Source organism: Erpetoichthys calabaricus, chromosome 2 (genome assembly GCF_900747795.2).
Source record: "Erpetoichthys calabaricus chromosome 2, fErpCal1.3, whole genome shotgun sequence".
Classification (NCBI taxonomy): Eukaryota; Metazoa; Chordata; class Cladistia; order Polypteriformes; family Polypteridae; genus Erpetoichthys; species Erpetoichthys calabaricus.
In genome coordinates this window covers 65029635-65050606 of record NC_041395.2, presented here as the reverse complement: position 1 = coordinate 65050606, position 20972 = coordinate 65029635, and the positions used below count along the sequence as shown (strand labels likewise).

Genomic DNA, 20972 nt, shown 5'->3' with positions numbered 1-20972 from the left:
TTTTTGCACCAGTATGCCCACCACACATGAGCTGTTAGGTGATGAAGAGATGAGGGTTTTGTAATGTGTGTTTTAAAAAACATACTATGATCCAGCTGAGTTATAAAGTGACCAAATATAATTGCAGTCTACATAATTCCCCCTAGTAAATAACATTTCTGTTTCTTCTGTGTTCAGAGATGAGTAGTTCTCATCCTTATATTCCTTTAACTAAGACAACTAATTAAAGGCAACATCAGAAAAATATTATTTGGAAAGGTATAGTTGGCTGACATCTGCATATGAGTGAAAATTAATCTTATGTTGCCAAATGATAGTTCTCATCGGAAGCATTTAAAGTATAAAAACCCCATGTGAAACACCATTCGTAACTTCTAAATATAATGACAGAGCACTGTCAGCACATTTTTGTGCATACTTGATAAATATGAACTAAACTAGGCAAGTACAGTGCCTGAAAACCCAATGTAACTTTCTAGCCTATGTAAAAGAACAGTGGTCAGTGTTATGAAATGCTTAAATGTAACAACATGATTACTGTGAAATTTCCTTCATCAGAGGATTTTAGAATGTTGTTTACCACACAGGTTAGTGCCGTATCTGTAGTGTGAGTAGTGATGAAGCCAGGCTGGAATTTTTCAGAGAAGTTGTGGTGTGTAAGAATAAAGTTGCCTGGTGACTATGTTTTCAAGTATTTTTTAGAAAGAAAGGGTAAATTTAAAATACATCTATAGTTGTTAAACATATTTGAGTCTAGCTTGGACTTTCTTAGTAACAGTAACTGATACTTTTTGTGCATCAGGAACTGTTCCAGTCAGTATTGAGCTATTGATAATGCAAAGAATTGGTGCTGCCAAAACTGAGCCAGAGTAGAACTTTTCACTAATTTTGTTGGGTCTGGTTCTAAGGCACAAGTAATATGTTTCATTTTGGAAATTTAAGTTATTGCTTTCTCTAAAATAAAATTGCAAAAGTGGATAAAGGTGGATAAGTCTATGATAAGTGCACTCCTGGTTGTGTAACAATAATAATCTGCATTAAGTAGTATGTATTATTCACAGATATATGCTTATTATGTGTCAGTTGAATTAATTTAATTTATGCACACAACTCTCAGGATATATATGTGTGCACTGACTCATTTATTCCTTCATTATTTCCCTAAAAAGAAAGTCTTACTTCATATAATTATTTGATGAGAGTGCATAGTATAACAACTTCGATGTAAGTGGTGGTTGCGGAATTTCAGCCAACTTGCCAAAACATATTGAAGTCAATGGGGAAGGAGAAACTGAACTAGTTTTGAGTGAATTATAATGGTGCAATGGTCTTTTAAGTGTCCCAGACGGCTAGGGAAACATAATGATGTCTTTTGACATCATTTATTCATGTTCAGCTTTGTTTTGCCATGCGTAACCACTAACAAGTACACTGGAATTGTATTCATGTTCAATTAAAGTAAAAATAATGGGAGAATACGGAGTATAGAACAAAAAGACAGAAAACAGTGACATACAATGTAAGTAATATACACTGCATACCTCTATATACACTATATACCTCTGCACTGATAAAATGTGACTTTGTCTCATTATAGTGGATAGCAGTCATACGATCACACATTGCCCCTGTTTTTATACATTGTGTGCCAATTGGCATTTGGGGTTTCTACATTTCTGAAATTTTGTAGGAAGCTTTGGTTATAAATGTTTGGATTTAGCAGCATATAAAAAGCCTGATGCCAGGATATTAAGTTAATTTATTAAAGTTTATTTGCAGGCAGAACGATAGAGAAACATAGGTAGTAATGACTAACTGACCTTTAGAATGCACATTCTCATATTTCTACAACTGGTATCTTGTACCATGTAAACATCAACAGTGTGTTATTTAAGAAAACACACACATAGGAGGTTCACTCAAGGGGCTTGCATCACTGTCACTGTGCTGCCATAAAAGACTTCTGTTTTCTCTCCCAGTTTATATTTTTTTGGAAGTAAATTCAGAGAATTCACACTAGTGTTATTCTTTGCCCACAATGTTAAGCTTAATATTATGTCATTTTTTAGTAATACACTGTTTATTCCATACCAATTCAGTTTTGTCCAGTATGTATGTTACCTGCCTACTTTCTGAAACTACACATATTTCAGTAAAAGTTAACAAAATACAGCAAAACATAGTTCTGCATATTGTTTTGATTTTTAGTCTGTTGATATTTGAAAAAATAACGTTCCATTTCCTAAAAATAATAACAGATGTCATTTTAGTTTTATTGTTGTTATTATTACTATCAAGATATTCAAATTGCCACCATTTTCAGTTGTACCTTTTTTATTTAATGCCTGGATATTACCTTGAGCTAACCTTTTGATTCTTCCTAAAGTTGATTTTAGCATGCCTATGGTCTTGGTAAAGTTAGCCAGCACTAAACACGTGAACCTGCTAACAGTCCTTTTTGTTCTTTCATACAAGTAAGACCTCTTTAGTCATGCCATTTATGGTAATTTCTAAAGTTGGTATTTTTTTAATTTCTTCCCAAAGAATGGGTCTTTCAAGTTAATCAAAACTGTACATTTTTAGTTGAATATCCACTGCAAAGGCATATTTTTTGTGCGTTATCTGTGTGCTGTTTTACATTCAAAATCCTTGTACCAACTGATGAAAAAATCTCTTTTTTTTAAGTAAAGACATGTAATTCTACAAATACTTTGCCAAGGGTTACATTGTTGTAGTTTTTCTGTGTTTAGTGACAGACAGCTATAGAAGATGAATACCCCAGTGTAATAACATTTAAATAAGACATTTTCTAAAGGTCAGAAGACATTTGTTACCAGCGCTTTATTTTCATACACTCCAGTGCTCAGCATTTTATTTTTAATTTTTTGTTCACCTTTTAATGCTTGTAACTTGGTTTTGTGTATTGATCAAAAAAAGAGAGGGCTTAGAGAAAACAGTGCTATAACAAAAGATTAGCACTAAAAAAGAAAAAAGCAACAGAAAAGTTAAAATGCAGAAACAATAGAGAAAAATGTAGAAAAAGAAATTGTCCATTAAAAATGCATATACCAAAAACAAACTCTAGTAAAACCAAGTTTTAAAAAATGGTGCATCATAAATCAAGATTGTCATATACTGTATCATATCACAACACACCTTTCACAAACCATCTCACTAAGAAGTGGGCATTGATCCCAGTTAAATTATTATTGTGGTATTTTTCATGTCAAAGTTAATTTTTTACAACCATAGTATATATATTAATTTGCCATGGGGCATTGTGTTGTTAAATGAATAATGTTTTAGAAATGTAAAAAGTATTGTACTGAGTCTTCTGATTTGATATGGGGTATGTGGAGCATTGCTTCCTAAGTATTGATCTGCTTCTTAAGATTCCACCAGTATTGTAATTCCTGTAAGGGACTAATTTATAAATAAATGTTTAATTAAATAATGCTATTTTTAAAAAATGTCCACCTATGTTGTTCATGTCATTGCCTTTCTGTCACTCACAATCTTTCACTTATAGGGTTGTAGTTTCTGGTTGCTCGTTTCATGATTAATGCAGTTTATTCCACTGCTTAGAGTAAGGTTTTTTTCAGGATTTAGACAACCTGCTGTTTATACCAATAATATGTCAGCTATGAAGGAGTAAAAAGGCAGTATTGTACTAAACAACTTCAGGTATATTTATGTTTTCATGCTAATTTACTACCTTATGTACAGGAAAAATCCACCCACAATGGACACTGTGAACAGACAACTAAATAGGAACATATCATTATATCAGGAAAAACAATGTCATCAATCTGTGATAAAATGTAATACTTCCAAATTCATTTTTCTGTCATAATTGGATTAGATGATTTAGATGGATCAATCCACTGCATTTTAAGACTTTTGTTTTCATGTTTGAACGACTGTACTGCTGACCCTGTTTTAACACTAGAATTACCAGAGCCTACGAAAAAACTCGTAGATCCGTCCCACCTTAAATCGCTTCACACTTCTCCATCAGCATCTTTTGTCCTGTAAATGTGTCGATAAGCAGCAAGCAGCCTGGTATCACATCCCCCACCGCCGCACAGTTTTCTCAGCTCAAGTCTGTTTACCTGCATATCAGTTGCTTGGAGTTGTATAGAGTGAGAAGTCAAGCAAAATTACACCTTTTATAAATACTATATCGTTATTTGGAATACATGCATTTCATGTGTGATCCGTGTGTACAACAATCTATGTACAGTAAACACATCGTTAAAACAGAAATGTTTTTCATGTTTTTATAATAATTGACAAAATGTAGACATGTACTGTATAATGTGTTAAGCCTGAATTCCAAATATCAAATAAACACTTTCATAAAAGGTACAAATATAACAGAACAAGTGCGCTTCTATTCAAGAATATAACTGCAGAAAAAGAACCCACATTAGGGTGCGACGTTGACACGCATTTGCTACGACCGCTTCGGTGGCGCAACGGTATCAACTGTTGACTGGTAATCAAAACTTCACGGGTTCGATCCCGGACGAGTCCATTTTGAGAAGTGAGCTGCTCTTATTCTTACTAACTTAGGATAAAAACATACATTTGATTTTAGTCTGTAACAGCCGATGTAAATGTATGATACTTGTAAAGGTTAGCTTTGTTTTGTTTTTTTTTTTATTCAGTTTTATTCTCTCAGTTGCGTTCACGATCCCACCACCTCCACCCCCATCTGACACTGTTGTTTTCACATAAAGATGCACTATAACAGAGGTGAGCTCAGATCATGATGACGGTTCTGCATCGGAGCACGAATGCACGTCACACTTTTGCCATCACTGTACTTTGCAGAGCTTCCCATGTACATATACAATGTATACAATCTAATTAAGCTGTTGGAAGTAAGTAAATAAATAAAGGTTAATAAGTAAATGACATTCGATCTGGCTCTTATATACAAAGTACAGCGACGGCAGCTTTCACCTGCTTGCTGCTTATCGCACATTTACAGGACAAAAGACGCTGATGGAGAGTGTAAAGCGATTTAAGGTGGGACGGATCTACGAGTTTTTTCGTAGACTCTGGTAATTGTAGTGTTATACTGTGCCTGTTCTTGCAGTTTTTTTTTTTTCTTATTATATAAAAAGTGCTTCACATATGAATACAATATCCAGAATAATGTATACCATAACTGTGAAAAATTAACTTTGGACCTGCAAGATACCAAAATTAGCCTTTTAATAAATGCCTAACCCCACACCTGGACCTAATGAGAACCCTAAAATCCATCCTTATCTGTCAACCTAAAAACCCAATATTTATCTGCACAGATTTTATCTTAAAGCCCCACCTATTTTATTTTTCATTTTCTGGTCACAGGGAGCCTGATTTTATCTAAAACTGATAACAAAAATAATCTTGATTAAGATAATTTAGGTTTGTGTTTGTTTTCATACATAACAGGTTTGGATTTTCTTTCTTTTAGTGGCAGGGTTGCTTATGTTTGTTTGAGTCTTGCCCTTCATTTTAAGTGACAAATTATAAACTGAAATTTATAACCTGCAACTTCTATAGTTAGGTAATAACTCACATACAACAGAAAAAGAGAGGTGAATGGTCTGTGTTAAATGTTAACAGCATGATCAGTCCCTAGTGCCCTCTCTCTCTGTATGTGTGTGTGTGTGTGTGTGCGTGCGTGCGTGCGTGCATGCGTGTGTGTGTTTGTTTAGCATGGGAAAAGTGCTATGTAAATTAAATGTATTATTATATATTTTTATTGTATATATTATTTTTCGGACTTGTTATAAGCAGGATATTAAAATTAATTATTCCTTTTTATTTTTCTTAAAAACCACAGGGATTTAGTAAATCTTGTTATAGTGTCCTGAAACATAATTCTTTTGTGAGAGTAATGCAAATTTGTTTTCCAGTTTTTTTTTTTCTATCAGTATGTAACTTCAACATGCATTGTGAGAGCTTGAACTACATTTTTTAATTACACTGTGTTGAATAAGAGGAAAACCGCTTTTTTTAGCACGTTTTATCTTTAGAATCTGAAAAACAATGTGTTTTAATGTAACTGCCCTCATTTCCTGACCAGTTCATTCTTGATAGACTAAATAATATTTATAACAAATAAATTATAGATGGATCTGTTCCATCTGGGTTTCTGCAAGTCTGGTGTTATTGAAAGCAAAAGAGGGAAAGGGGAGGGTGAATTGGAATTCGTATTGACGCTTTTTGAAACAAAGTTTGATAGCAATAAAATGCCCTCAGAAAATTCCCTTCTGAGCAGAGGAAATAGAGTTGGTTTGCAATAATTGCATTCAGCAGCATTTACTCCTGCAAACTCCAATATGAGCTAAGCCAATTGTAGCCTGTGATTGTGTTTGGCACGCTAAAAAAGCACCATGTAAATGGATCTGTGATATAGTTAGGGAATGCCATAGGTTTTTGAAATTGAGAGATGGCTTTTTTTAATTGGATTTCTAAGGAGTTATGATATAAAACTCCATTTAAAGTGTTGCATGTGAAAAACACAAGAGTAGAAAAGCCAGTATAATTCTATAAGAATGGAGGGAGCTTGACTTTTGAATGCTGCCTTGTCATTTTTCTTTTTAAGTCATTTTTTTCTTTTGATTTTTTTTTTAACTGAAGCATTTAAAACGTCTGTGTTGTGTGGAAAAGCAGAACTCCATAATATACATCCAATGTTTCTTAAGTAATTATTTTGTAGATATCTGATCTGATAATTTCTGATAAGACATACAAGATGGAGGAAATTTGGGGTTGGGTACCAGAAAACCTGCAGGCATTCATTTGCAATTTTTACATTCATTTGCATTTCCTTATGATTTTCAGGGGTTGATAAGTGATTCTACAGTCCTCCTACTATTTTGAACTACAAATAAGAACCCATAATAAATTGTTTAGCATTGTTAATGTGCATTTTTTAGGAATCACAACGTTTTATATTTTTTATTATACCTATTTTGTTTTTCTCCTACTTTGTGTTAATTTTTTTCTCCACATTGCCCTGGTTTGTTCGTGCCCTGAGGTTGATGGACTATGAAATAATCAAGTGAAATTAAAGAATTAACATAACTCTTTGAGACTTGGTGTTTCTCACCTATAATAAATGTACATCATTCTGTTATTTGTTTGCTTGTAATATAGAGCTAAGAAGTTGATTTTGCCAAGTTCTGTAAATCAAAAATTTTATATCTTGTGTATAGCTAATGTGAAATGTAGGTTAGCTCTTGTGGTAACCCTCCACACTTAGAATAAAGCCATGGACATCAAGAATAAATACAGGTAGTTCCCAGGTTACAGACATTCAACCTGTGACATACGAACGGGGCCACAGCTGCGACGCATGCGCCTCAGTAACTGCCGCTCCGTCATCTTCGGCCTGCGGACGCTGCAAGCGGTGGCTGGACGGAGGCTGGAGGGGGGTGATTTCACTGCTCGCGCAGTGTAGTGTCCCTCCGGTGGCAACTCTATGGGATGTTGATTTCAAGGACACATTTATGGGCTAACTTCCAGTCCAGCCTTGAAACCCTAATTTTGCTACTTGAGACACCAGGCTAGAACACCTTCTACAGTTTAATGGTACTTCAGGTGCTCCTAAAATATAAAATATATACTACCACTCCTGTAGAACTGATATGGGACCTTTCGTTGTCCTGTGCACTGTGCAGTTTTGGTGATACCCTTTTCCTGACACACCTTCACATGAGTCTGTATATAGTTCTATAGTTGTTTTTTTTTTTCTTTTCTCTTCTCTTTTTGATAGTCGCATGGTGTATAATGAAAGCATAATGATGATTTTTGGTTTGTGTGTTTGTTTTTAGTATTTGTTGCCTGTAAACCTAAATTCCATGAAGACTGTATCAGAATAGTCTGACATGGTCCTGAAGTGTCACACTATCTACACATTTTAATTCACATCATTTTGTTCATTTGAAGTAAATCTGTGCAGTTAGCTAGATTTTTTTGTTTAATTATACAGCCTTTTGAACTGTGTATGCAGCCTCATAAATTATAGGTTTTGTTTGTCTATGAAAATGAGTAAAAAATTACTGTATTCACACTTTTAGGCTATTTGTATTGGTCCTATTCCTGTGTTTTAGATCATTCTCATTAAGATTCCGAGTTCACTATTGTGTGTCTGTGTTTTTTTTTTTTCCTTTTCTTTATTAGTAACTGGTCAATAGTGATATGCAAGTAAAAATTTAGCCAATAGTTATCTGAACTATTGTTTTTTAATATGGTATCTGTAAAGACAAGAAGCTGAGGATCAGCTTTCAGGTTCACAGAATATTTTTGTGATTATTTTTCCGTAAAGTAAACTATGCTGTTCCATAATGTCCAGTAGATGAAAATTACTTTCTGTTAAGATAGATAGATAGATAGATACTTTATTAATCCCAAGGGAAATTCACATACTCCAGCAGCACCTTACTGATACAAAAAACAATATTAAATTAAAGATTGACAATAATGCAGGTATAAAGGATATGAAAGTAGGAAAATTAGAAAATATAAAAAAGTAAAGATCGCAGTAGCGCAAACAAACAAACTGCCTCATTTAACTATGCACCAGTCTAACTTTGGTTTTGCACAATAATTACTACACTATTGCACCTTAACGCTTAATTCTACTTTATTCACATAATTGTACTTATTTATTATGTTCTACTATACTGTTATCTTTCAATCTATGACTTTTTGTTAATCTACCTGATATTCTTCTAACTTTGCAGAGTTTTTGATAAGCAGATCAGGATGCATTTCACTGCGTGTTGTCCTGTATAACTATGCATGTGACAAATAAAGAATCTTGAGAATTTCAAAAACGGAGTTTACCGCACATGCATTTATTGGTTACTTTGTTAATGTATATATATTTATCTGTCTGCTTATTTAAAAACCTAAATTTAACCCAGGAGTCAAAAACGTTCTGTCTAGCCCTTGTACAAAAACCTAGACAAAAGCTGGGGTATCACCTTGGTAACCCCATGTACTTTTGGAACTGTGAGAGGAAAATAGCACGACTTTACAGACAGGAGTCCAATGCAGAACTGTACTTACTTTTTTACTTTGTAAAAAAAAATTAACTGCTGATGATGTAGATCGTTTTGTCTGTGCTGAAATTCCAAACAGAGAAACCTATCCTGACCTCATTAAAAAGATTCAGCATATTGGGACTCGCAATATTACAAATATTGTTTTTACAGAAGTTCTGAAATAAAAGTGAAACTAATGAAATAGCAACAATTCAAAGAAAAAAAAGTGTGTATCCGGAAAACCAAATAGGGGGGTTGGCGAGCGAAGCGAGCAGAGGGCGAAGCCCCCTAGTTATACATAAAGATATGCCTGTACTTACTACCCTTTGACATACAGTTCCAGGGTCTTGAGTAAGATCTTAGGTAAGCAATCTGTTGTTGCCTTTTGGTTTTGAAAAATATATCAGTCAATTGATCTGTTTGCCTGTTGATTTCTTTTCGGTGTATTTGCAGAGATGGAAAGTATTTGCAGAGATCTGCCATAGCACAGAGTTTTGCCTAGTCTAGTGATTTTTTTCCAAAGGAAAAACCTAAAGTTGCCATTGGCAATGTAAGTTTGCTATACTGTGTGTATTAACATAATTTATTTCTTAGATATACAGTAACAACCTTGATGGTTTAAAATTGATAGTTAATCTGCCTTTTTATGTTAAAATTTAACTAGTTGTATATGTAACAAGTACATTGAAATTCTTATTTAAATTTTTCTCTTAGTGTCAGTGTGACAAAAATGTTGAACAAAACAAACAAACAGAAAACGTTTTGCACACCGTTTAAAAAGCAATACAATTTGTTTGGTAAATCATAATTTATTTGTTTTGTTTGTCTTATCATAAAACATGATTGTCATCAGTCTATATACTTCCTCTGGTACATAGGTTAAAAATGTACATAGGTTAAAAATTTATGTGTATCATCTTGTTCATGCTATATTTTCTCAGATGCTGCAAAAAGCAGAAGTGCGCTTATGCGGTTTGAAGTATGATCTCAGTGTTGTTGGTACTGGAAAGGTAATTAGATATTCATAACCTGAGGAATCTGAAGTTTCTTACCATTTCCATTGTTGCTGCCCTAATAGTGACCAAAATGTGTCTCTGTTTATTTTTCATATTGAGTCATTTTGTTTCTGATATTTGGGTTGGGTGATTATCACTAACCCACTTTGTAAGATCTGCTACTATTTTGCTACATGCAGTCTCATTGTCACCTTGATCTCTGTGGTGTCCTCATTATTGGGGAAGAGTGAATACAGTCTGGAGCCAATTGAATTCCCTTACTCCAATAATACAAGACACTATAGATTAAGATACGCTTCCTCATTACATTTAACAGAGGAAAATTCCCATAGTAAGTAGGAGTATTAACACAGTTTTAAAATGAACATCAGTATCTTTGTTCCTGAAAAGTATATTTCTTTATCACTTTACATCTGTAATTAAAGTTTGAATAAAACTGCAACCATTCTGAATGTCAACTCATTCATACTGGAGTAAGTTCACAAGCAAAATATTGTTGCCTTGCTTAAATGTGTTTTTGGAGTGAATGTTTTTTGGTATTAGAATTTTAAGAGTAATAAAACCTCTAGGCACACCTCTAAATATATGCCAGAAGTATTGTGTGTAGTCTATTGTAAAATCTATTATTAAAAAGAAATTTTACAAAATTGCCAAATGTATTTCAATGCATAGAAAATGGACAGATGGATGTTACCTTGGGTCTAATTGATATAAGCTGCAGAAACTGTATTTGTTTATTTCATAAAACATAGCATGAAGATTGCCAATAGGAAAACTCATATAAATGGGAAAAGTTAGCCTGTGATAATTTGAGAAGCGAGACCACCAAGATCATGAACGTTAAAAGTTTTTTCTTGCATGATGGAGAAACATTACTAGCAAAAATCAACAAGTAGCCCGTTTTTTGGTTCATTTAGAATTTTGCTTTGAATTTTTAAAATGTAAGGTATACATGAGCAGAATTTTGCATTTTATTTGAAAATAGGATATCAAGTTTATATACAGTAAGTAAACAAAGTTTAGCTCTTGGCTCTAGTATCTGAAAGGAATGAGCTTGTGTTAATCCGTCCCAACCCTATCCACCCACCCCCAAATAACATAACCTAGTATGATTTACTAGCTTAATTACTGGTTTTCTGTTGTCAAACCAAAGGCCTCCTTATGAAAAGCTTTTAATTTTCTTGATCAGACGGGTTCTTTAATACAAGTTTAGAACAACTAAGACGGATGATCCCTGTACTGTCCTTCAGGACTGGAGCAAATGGGTCATATTGTCAAGAAATAATTTGTTTCGTATTTGCACAGTATTGTGGTTACTCATTGTTTTTGATAGGCTGATTTTGTATTCTTTAAGTAAATATTTTAAACTTTTTTGTTCCATTTAAATATCTCCTACTATCTATTTAAATATATGCGCTTGAACACTTCCAAAAATTCTTTACTATTGTGGAGTGCAAAGATCTGTTTGTGATACAAGATTCTGAGTTTTGTATAAGAGCTACAGTACCTATACTTAAATGTAGCAAAATTTAAAAATCCTAAAATCACAGAGACAATAATGTTTCTGATCTGTCTTAGTTATAGGTCACTAGCATCATCTTATAATATGAGGTTTAAAATGGACAAGCAATTTATCTATATAATCAAATTATTTCTGTCAGATATTCAATTTCTAAGGCTGAAGACAAGCCAGGGTGTTACTGTTGAAACAGTGACCATAGTGGAGCTTGCTGCATTTTTAATACAGGGCTGAATTTATAAGAAGTTCCTTAATAATTTATTGAAAGATCTAACTGCAAATGAAAGCTGGCACAAAACATTAGATCTGGCAGCTGTTCTATTCATTAAAGAGGGTGTGTTAACATATATTCTGGTCAAAATATCTTGCACTAGATTTTCAGAGCTCCAAAATAATTTGATGATTCCGGTGAAAGCCAAAGTGTAGTTCACCCTAAAATATTATACTTAATTATGTCAGACATAGATAAAAAATTATTTTTATTTTTCATAAAGAATTATTATTGTTCATGGAGTACTGTAGTTTATAAAACAAGCTCAAGCGACTCAGTTTTCCTGCACTAAAATCATACATATTAATGATAAATGTCTAGACATCTGACGAATTTGTCCCTAATGCAGTAATACTGCATTTAATATTTTTTTAGTCTAGAACACTTCGCTATATTTTATTAATATTTCTAAATGTGTATTTGCAATATGAACTTTAAAGCTTAATATTTATAAAAAAGAGTAGCAGGATTACTTTTTATGTTGGGTGAAGTCCTTACAATTAACAAATAATGTTAATTATCTCTAGAGGCATGGCAGGTCATTCTAAGTGACATCATTATGGAGAATTGCATAATGACAAATAATGGATAAATAGATATATTGACAGTCAAATTGTTACGATATGGAATTATTTGGTTTACTGTTTAGGAATAAACTGTTAAGCAGATGTTCATATTTAATTCCAGTAGTATATGCAGTTAAGGATATCACAAGAACCATTATTTTGGTACAAATTGGATACTAAAGTTGTGAAAACATAACAGTACCGGCTCTTCAACAGTATTGGTATTACTGCAAGTAGACACATTATTTTGGAAACACAATAATACACAGCAAAAACTACCTCTAAAAATGGCTCACAGTTGTGGTGATATAGAACCACATCAACACATGTTGGAAAGAAAAACAGCAGAGGTCAAGTGTCAGGGAGAAAAAGGGCCAAGTTGCCCATTTAAGTTATCTGGCCCTCTCAAGTTGTTGAAACTTTTACTCCATTATTGAATTAATTAAGAAACAGAATTGTGCTTGTTTTGAGTGCGAAGTAATGTTACCAATCAAATGAGATTTTATCATTTAACTTGTATGTTACGCATTTTTAAGAGAAAAGTAATAAGATTAATTTCTTTAAAATAGTGTCCTTCACAGCCTCGATAAATGAACAAATGCTTTGCATTAATTCTTGGAATGTAATGAGCACTTCCAGAGATATCCATCAATCCAAGTATCTGTACATTTTCTAACCGGTGTGTATACAGTTCACGGTCATGCTGGAGTGCGACTTACTCACATCCACAGTTATGCATATAGGACTGTGGGAAATGGGAAGACTGTCAATGCAGACAACAGTTGTAGCAATTAAGCATTGATGTACGATGAAATGAAATGAAGTCACTATTTGACTTATCTGCACTGTCCATTACAAGAGTTGTTTCTTTTGTTAATTCCAAAATAAAATATAATTTTTCAAAGCCTTGTAGCACAATGCACTTCTCCCTATTAATATGACGTGTACTGTGTTAACATAAACGTGTGATCGCCAAAACATACAGTTAGTAGGACAATTAATACAACATACTTTATTCTAAATATGGATCTGCAAGCACTGAATTAATGTCATTTATTTGGCTTTTGAAGGCATATGTGTGAAGCACACACATATTTGGATGGTATACTGAAGAATGTAATTGCATCTCACAGTTATAAATTTATTGAGTACAGGTAACAGCAGCCCAAATAATTTTCAAATTCTGGATTAATGCAGAGGCATAAGTAACAACAAAGTCTGGTTGCTCAAGGAAGAAACCTTGAAAACAACAAAACAAAGGTTGGTTAACAGGAGTTCTGAAACAAAGGAGTAAAGTAAAACTAACCAGTTGGATTTAACACAGCAAGCTTTTAAGTTGGGCAATTGTATTAAAAAGGACAGATTTGAAAAACTTAAGCACTGTGAGTTTCTGACATTTAAAATTTGAACTAATTTGACTAATCAATTAAATATTACTCTTTAGTAATATTTTTAACCAGCTAAGCATGCAAATATAAATCTTAAAATAGCAAATATTATGAACCTAACCAATAGGTTCACTGACAAACTAGACAGCTTTGAAGAGTTTGTTTAAATGGAAATACAGTATTTGGAATTATCTTGTAATTCACTATTTCAAGAGTACAAATTTAATAATGTTTGAATCCTTACATTTAGTAAAGACAGAAAATGTCCGAATAAATTTAAAATGTGCACATGCCAAGATAAATGAGGTAGTTTATGATGATATCATTCTTTATAAAACCTTATGCTGAAATCTCCCCTCCAACATTCTAAACCTCTTTTGTTGTTATACAATGAGGATCACCATCTCTTCCAAATATTAAATTTCAAACATTCCATTGTTTTTTGATATTTATGAATGCCAATACTAGTTTACTTAATTGATAGTTGAGCAACTACTTAATGGATATACCTGTATTTTAAGTAACAAGTATTTTATGCTACTGTATATTACTGAAATATGAGTGGCGTAACAGTGCAATAGTACCTACTTATAAGGAGAAGGACGAAATTCAGGATTTTGGAAACTATAATAATACATTTAATAATACATTTTATTTATATAGCGCCTTTCCCATGCTCAAGGCACTTACAGAATATAATAAAGAACGTCAGAATATACAGTATATAGCATTGTACAAACCAGATAAATAATAAAGAAGATTAAGACAGTAAATTCTGAAAAAAAAAACAGACAACATAATTGATGGTCTAGCACACACACATACAGGTTACATGAGCATCTTGACAGAGAAGTAAACTGAGAGAAAGGTAATAAAGTCAAGTAGAGCTAAAAGCCTTCCTGAACAGATGAGTTTTGAGTTGTTTTTTAAAAGAATTCATGGAGTCAGCTGACCTGATTAATTTCGGTAGGTCATTCCAGAGTCTGGGCGCTATACAGCTGAAGGCCCTGTCACCCATGGAGTGTAGATTAGTGAGGGGCACAACAAGATTACCAAAATCAGAGGACCTTAGTGGGCGGGCAGGCACATAGTGATGGAGAAGGTCACTGATGTAGTTTGGCGCGAGGTTATTTAAAGCTTTGTAGGTTATTAGTAGGATTTTATATTCGATTCTGTAGGACACAGGGAGCCAGTGAAGACGGAGCAGGATGGTTGTGATGTACTCGCTGCTGTTGGTTCGAGTAAGGACTCTTGCAGCTGAGTTTTGAATAAGCTGGAGCTGTGATATAAGATTAGAAGGGGCACCTGCCAGTAGGGAATTACAATAATCGATGCGGGATGTGATAAAAGCATGGACAAGTTTCTCAGCATTAGAGAAGGAGAGGAAGGAGCGAACACGGGATATGTTACGGAGGTGAAAGTAAGAAAGTTTCTTAATGTGATTTATGTGGGCGGAATAAGAGAGGGAGGAATCAAAAATGACACCAAGATTTTTTACAGTAGAGGCAGGTCTGATGAGATCACTGCCAAGATGGACTGGGAAGGAGCTCATTTTATTAAGTTGCATTTTAGTCCCAATTTGCAGGAGTTCAGTTTTATTGCAATTTAATTTTAAAGAGTTCTGCTCCATCCAGGTTTTAATTTCACTAAGGCAGGTTGTGAGCTGAGAAAGCTCTGATGAAGTTCCACTTTTAACATTGAAGTAGAGCTGAGTATCATCTGCATAAAAATGATAACCCAATCCATAACTACGGATAATATGGCCAAGGGGAAGCATATAAATACAGAAAAGCAGAGGACCGAGGATAGAGCCCTGAGGGACTCCTTGTGTGACTGGCACGGAGTTGGATCTGCTGTTGCCAAGACTAACAAACTCTTGCCTATCAGTCAGATAGGACTTGAACCACTGGAGGGCAGTGCCAGAGATACCCAGCATGTTCTCCATTCTGGACAGTAGGATGTCATGTCTAACAGTGTCAAATGCTGCACTGAGGTCTAACAGAATTAATATGCTAGTTTGTCCAGAGTCTGCTGCCATAAGCAAATCATTGGTTACCCGTAGCAGAGCAGTTTCACAGCTGTGCCGCGCCCTGAAACCAGACTGAAAGGGTTCCATCAAATTATTAGAGGTTAGGTATTTGGTGAGTTGGGAAGCTACAACACGCCCAAGAACTTTCGACAGGAAAGGTAATTGGGAAATAGGCCGGAAATTGTTAAGATTGTCAGCATCAAGGCCAGACTTTTTTAACATTGGGTTTACAGAAGCAATTTTAAAAGTGAGCGGCATGGAGCCAGTGTCAAGGGATGAGTTTATTATTGTTGTAACAGTCAGGATTATGGCATGAAGGCAGGATTTAAGTAGTGTGGTGGGGATGGGGTCCAGTACACAAGTAGTCGGCCTCATCTTACAAAGCAGGTTATTAACAAACGCAGAAGTGACTGGTGAGAACTTAGAGAAGGAGCTGGATGGAGTGGGAAAACAGGGAGAGATATAAACAGATGATATATTTATGTTAGTTGAATTATTTAGATCTTTAATTTTGTTACGGAAAAAGTGGAGGAATTCCTCACAGACTTCAGTAGAAGAGGTAGTTGGACCAGATGCGGGTTCGATTAGTTTATTAACTACAGAGAACAAAACCCTTGGGTTATCATGGCCACTTTCTATTATTCTGCCATAATGGGTGTTCTTGGCAGAAGTTAGTGCTTCTCTGTAAGCTCTTTGGTGGTCAGAGAAAGCCTGGATGTGCACGGTGAGGCCAGTCTTACGTGACATTCTCTCAAGGCGTCGGCCAGCTGCTTTCATAGATCGCAATTCTGAGTTATACCAAGGAGCTGAGCGTTTAAAGGAAACCTCCTTATGTTTTAAAGGAGCTGTTTTATCTAATGCTGAGTGAAGGGCTGAGTTATAGTGGTCAACAAAACTATCTAGTGTTGATGGAATAGGTGCAGACAGTAAAAGATCAGAAATGGATCAAGAAAGGATAGAGGGACAGATATTTTTAAGGTTTCTGTAAGAAATTTGTCGTTTACAGGTAAGAGGTGGGAGTGGTAATGAGATAGTGAAAAATACTGCTTTATGGTCAGAGAGTCCCAAATCAGTGCTATAAATGTTGGCAACAGATAGTCCAGAAGTGCAGATCAGGTCCAATATATGACCGCCAGAATGGGTTGGAAAATCAACATGTTGTGTCAAGTCAAAACAGTCCAGTAAGGACAGGAATTCATTTTCATTTTAGATGTGGGGGTGTCAATATGGATGTTGAAATCACCAAGAAGGATAATTCTCTGAGAGTAAGAGCTTAGGTGGGTCAAAAGTTCAATCAGATCGGATAAGAAGGATGCATTGTATTTTGGGGGACGATAAAGAACAATGAGTGAGACAGGACCTGATTTCGTTATTAGTTTAAGAGGGATTAAACTAAAGTCACGCAATAATAATTTGGGAAAAGGCTATAGAGAGAAAGCTTAAGGAAGAGACCATCATAGGGGTGGTTTATGCCAGAGTGAGCGACAACTGATGCAATCTTTGCATTGAGATCACTCATAAAGGAGCATCAAGAAAGACAGAAATGTTTGAGGGTTATTAGAGAGTACCACATCAGGAGGTCTGGAGTTGCATGAGAGAAAAAAGACATACCAGAGAAGTATGTGAGGATTGTACAGGATATGTGTGAGGGATTGAAGACTCTGGCTAAAATCAGTGTTGAGGTAACGGACAAGATCCCAGTTAGTGTATGTCTGCACTAGGGATCTTCTTAAAGTCCTTATCTCTTTGATCTGGTTATAGATGTATTGAGTCATGGGATAAAAGACCAATCCACCTTTTTATAGATAACAATGTGTAGCAGCAGAAAACAGGAAATGGAGAGGAAGTTGGAAGAATAGAGAAGGGCTTTGGAAGATAGAGGGTTGAAGATAAATAGAAAGAAGACAGAATATATGAGGTTTAATGATTATCAGGATTCAGAAATTAGCCTGCAGGGAGAGCTATTAAAAAGAGTGGATAAATTTAAATATCTAGGATCATTGGTAACCCGAGATGGAAAACTAGATGCAGAGCTAACACACAGAGTGCTGTGTGGATGGAACATTTGGAAGAAGGGATCAGAAGTATTGTGTGTTTGAAGAATTAAGGCAAAGGTTAAAAGTAAGGTTTTTAAAATAGTGGTAAAAGCAGCAATTATTGTATATACACGCGTTTAATTTCTCCCGCGGATAAGTCAGGGCTCGATTTTACCGTATAATTTCCGGTATTTTATAATGTCGGTTTTATAAGTCGAATGCGGAAAACTCGCACTATTTGTCCAAGAGATTATGATATGCTAACACCCACCTGAGTACGTAAGCATATTAGGGCCACAGAAAATATAAAAAAATACAGATACAGTGAAGAATATGCCGACTTTATTCTTAGCATTTCCACTTTAATCTCTACATTTATGACTTTATTCTCGTAATTTATTTTGTCATTAAAGTAGAACTTCGTAAACGTCATTTACAACAAAAATCAATGTTTAATTTACTACATTTTCTCAAACCCCGTCATTAGTAATGTAGCACATTAAATGCTTTGTGTAAAGTGTTCCCTCACACGTTACTCGGTATGTGCTTCTTAAGCTGGCTTCCTCTCTTCCTCTCCTCAACTTAATTCTCGACATATACTTTGTTTTTTTCTTCATTGTGCATATTTAGTTTTTTTTCACTGTGTGCGTATTTTTTTTTTCTTCTCCATGGCCCTAATACGCTTCTGTACCTGAGACAGTAACCACAGAGAACACTGCCTTTTTTTCTATCTATTGTGCCTACATGACCACACGGTAATACCAAAATTATTTCCAAAGCGACGTTTGCCCTGTTTTGTGTTTTTTTTTGTATCTCACACCCTCATACACCGTTATTGTAACAGCATCCCTTATCTACAATGGAGCGTTTGATCAGAAGAAAATATGAAGTTGGTTTTAAATTAAAAGTCATTGAAGTGGCAAAAGAAATTAGTAACTGTGCTGCTGCAACAAAATTCGATGTGTCTGAGAAACTGGTGCGAAATTGGAGGAAGCAAGAAGATGTAAAAAAAAAATGAAGTGTTGTATTTTTGAACGGGTGTATAAGTCAGGGTCTGATTTTATGGTTTATTTTTCTGGTTTCAAGACCTGACTTATACGTGAGTACAGTATATATGGTGTATATGGAGGCTAGATGTGGGCAGAAAAGGGAGTACAGAAGAAGTTAGATGTGGAAGAAATGAGAATGCTGAGATGGTTTTGTGGAGTTACAGAACAAGAAATGAGACAATCAGATGTACAACAAAACTGTGAGAGATGTCTAAGAAAGTACAGGAAAGTAGGTTGAATTGGTATGGACATGTGATGAGGAGAGACATTGAATATGTGGGCAAAAGAAAGATGGTAATGGAAGTCCATGGGAAGAAAAAGTGATGGAGACCAAAGAAAAGGTGGATAGATCAGAAGGTAAAGGGCATGATTTGGCAAGGATGTGCACGACCGAGCTGTTTGGTGAAGAGGAAGAAGAATTGATTAAAAAGGTGCAAAATTGTTCACTTCACTAAATGGCGCAAAATTGTTCACTTCACGTCTCTGCCTCTCGTGTTGTAAAGAGGGGGGCTGTACACACCCTAAGGAGACATGGTCGCTCCTCCGAAAACCTTTTTTTTTTTTTCTGATTTTATTCTAAACCTCCTCTTTGTTGGATCAGCTGCTGGCTTGCTGCTGCTGCCATGCCATGTGATCTGCATCTCGCGCGGCACACTTCTGTCATATCACCTATGTCCATATATTCAATCTCTTTTCGCTTTTAGCTTTTCATCAATATCGCATTGAATTTTGATTCCATTTGGAATTACATCGTGACAACGCAACGTATAACTGCCCATGAGTGAATATCGTTTCTTTCTCTCTACAAGAAATGTGTATGACAGTAGCATTCACACAAATGAGAAATGATTTCTTTCGTGGGATTTCACTTTCACCAAACAACAAATCTTTTAATTCTCGCAGATATGCCTCTTCATTGTGAAGAAACACTACTCTTTTTTTCCCTGATATCAAAATGAATTAGACAATCTACAAGTGTCCAACTTAAAATTTAAATCCAAACAATATATTTGATCTCTTTTCGCTGTTCCGTTATTTCACCGAGTAACAATTTCCATTTGTTTGCACTAATACAATCTTTACTATCCTTTTTTTGAGACTTTCGAATTTTCGTACTTCCATTATCTCTAACCTGCTCTGCAAGACTTGTCTTGCGGGACGTGAAAGTGTCTCTCTGAGAAAATCACGTCTCGTCACCTTCCAACCTTCCAAGATTTTTTTTTATAATAGAGAGATTTAAGTAATGCAGTTGTATTATACATAATTGGTCAGTCAGAAAGAATGACTATTTTTTTGATTAGAAAAGCAGTCTAGCAATCCTGAAGTCTTCAGACACTACAGTAAATGCACTTGAGCATGTTTATAGCAAACAGGTTCATCAACATTAAAATATTAATTTTTAAATTTTAATGTGGCTGACATCCATTTTTTTAAGACTTTTTTACTGCTCACTAATGGAATGCATAATAGACTATCACTAAAAAAAAATTGGATTTTTTTTTAATACATCTTAGGATTATTACTTTTCTGGTGTTTTTTATTGCATAAAATGTATATGTTTAGATTTCATTTTTTGCAGGATAACATTATTTGGCTCCTTTTTTTCAGGAAACCTTCCTTATGAATTTAAAATTGTAATTGCTGGAAATCATGAACTGACTTTTGATAAGGACTTCATGGCAGACCTGGTAAAGCAGGATTACTATCGCTTTCCTTCAGTGTCAAAGTTGAAACCAGAGGACTTTGACAATGTTCAGTCACTCCTGTCGAACTGTTTATATCTACAAGACTCTGAGGTGACAGTCAAAGGATTTCGAATATATGGGGCACCATGGTGAGTGCAGATTTTTTTTTTCTTTTAACTCTAACTCTTGTCAGCTGCTGTTTCAGTTACTGTCAGTTTTTGTTAAAATGCTGTGCATGCAGGTAGTTTAAAAGAGAAGATTTTTTGTCTACAGAAGTTGAACTATTTCATTAACATGATATAAATATAAAGGTTCTTTCAGTATCACAGGCAATTTGGCAACATGTTTTTTTTTGTTACT

The 20972-nt window shown here is 34.8% G+C and overlaps 1 protein-coding gene across 1 annotated transcript in view; it reads left to right on the top strand.

Annotated features, from left to right (window-relative positions):
• LOC114645938 (metallophosphoesterase MPPED2) overlaps nt 1–20972 on the top strand; it is a 294515-nt gene that overhangs the window by 115115 nt on the left and 158428 nt on the right. The window contains exon 4 of the mRNA XM_028793865.2: nt 20536–20761. Within this exon, the coding sequence (XP_028649698.1) occupies nt 20536–20761 (226 nt within the window). The remainder of the gene's footprint in view (nt 1–20535; nt 20762–20972) is intronic.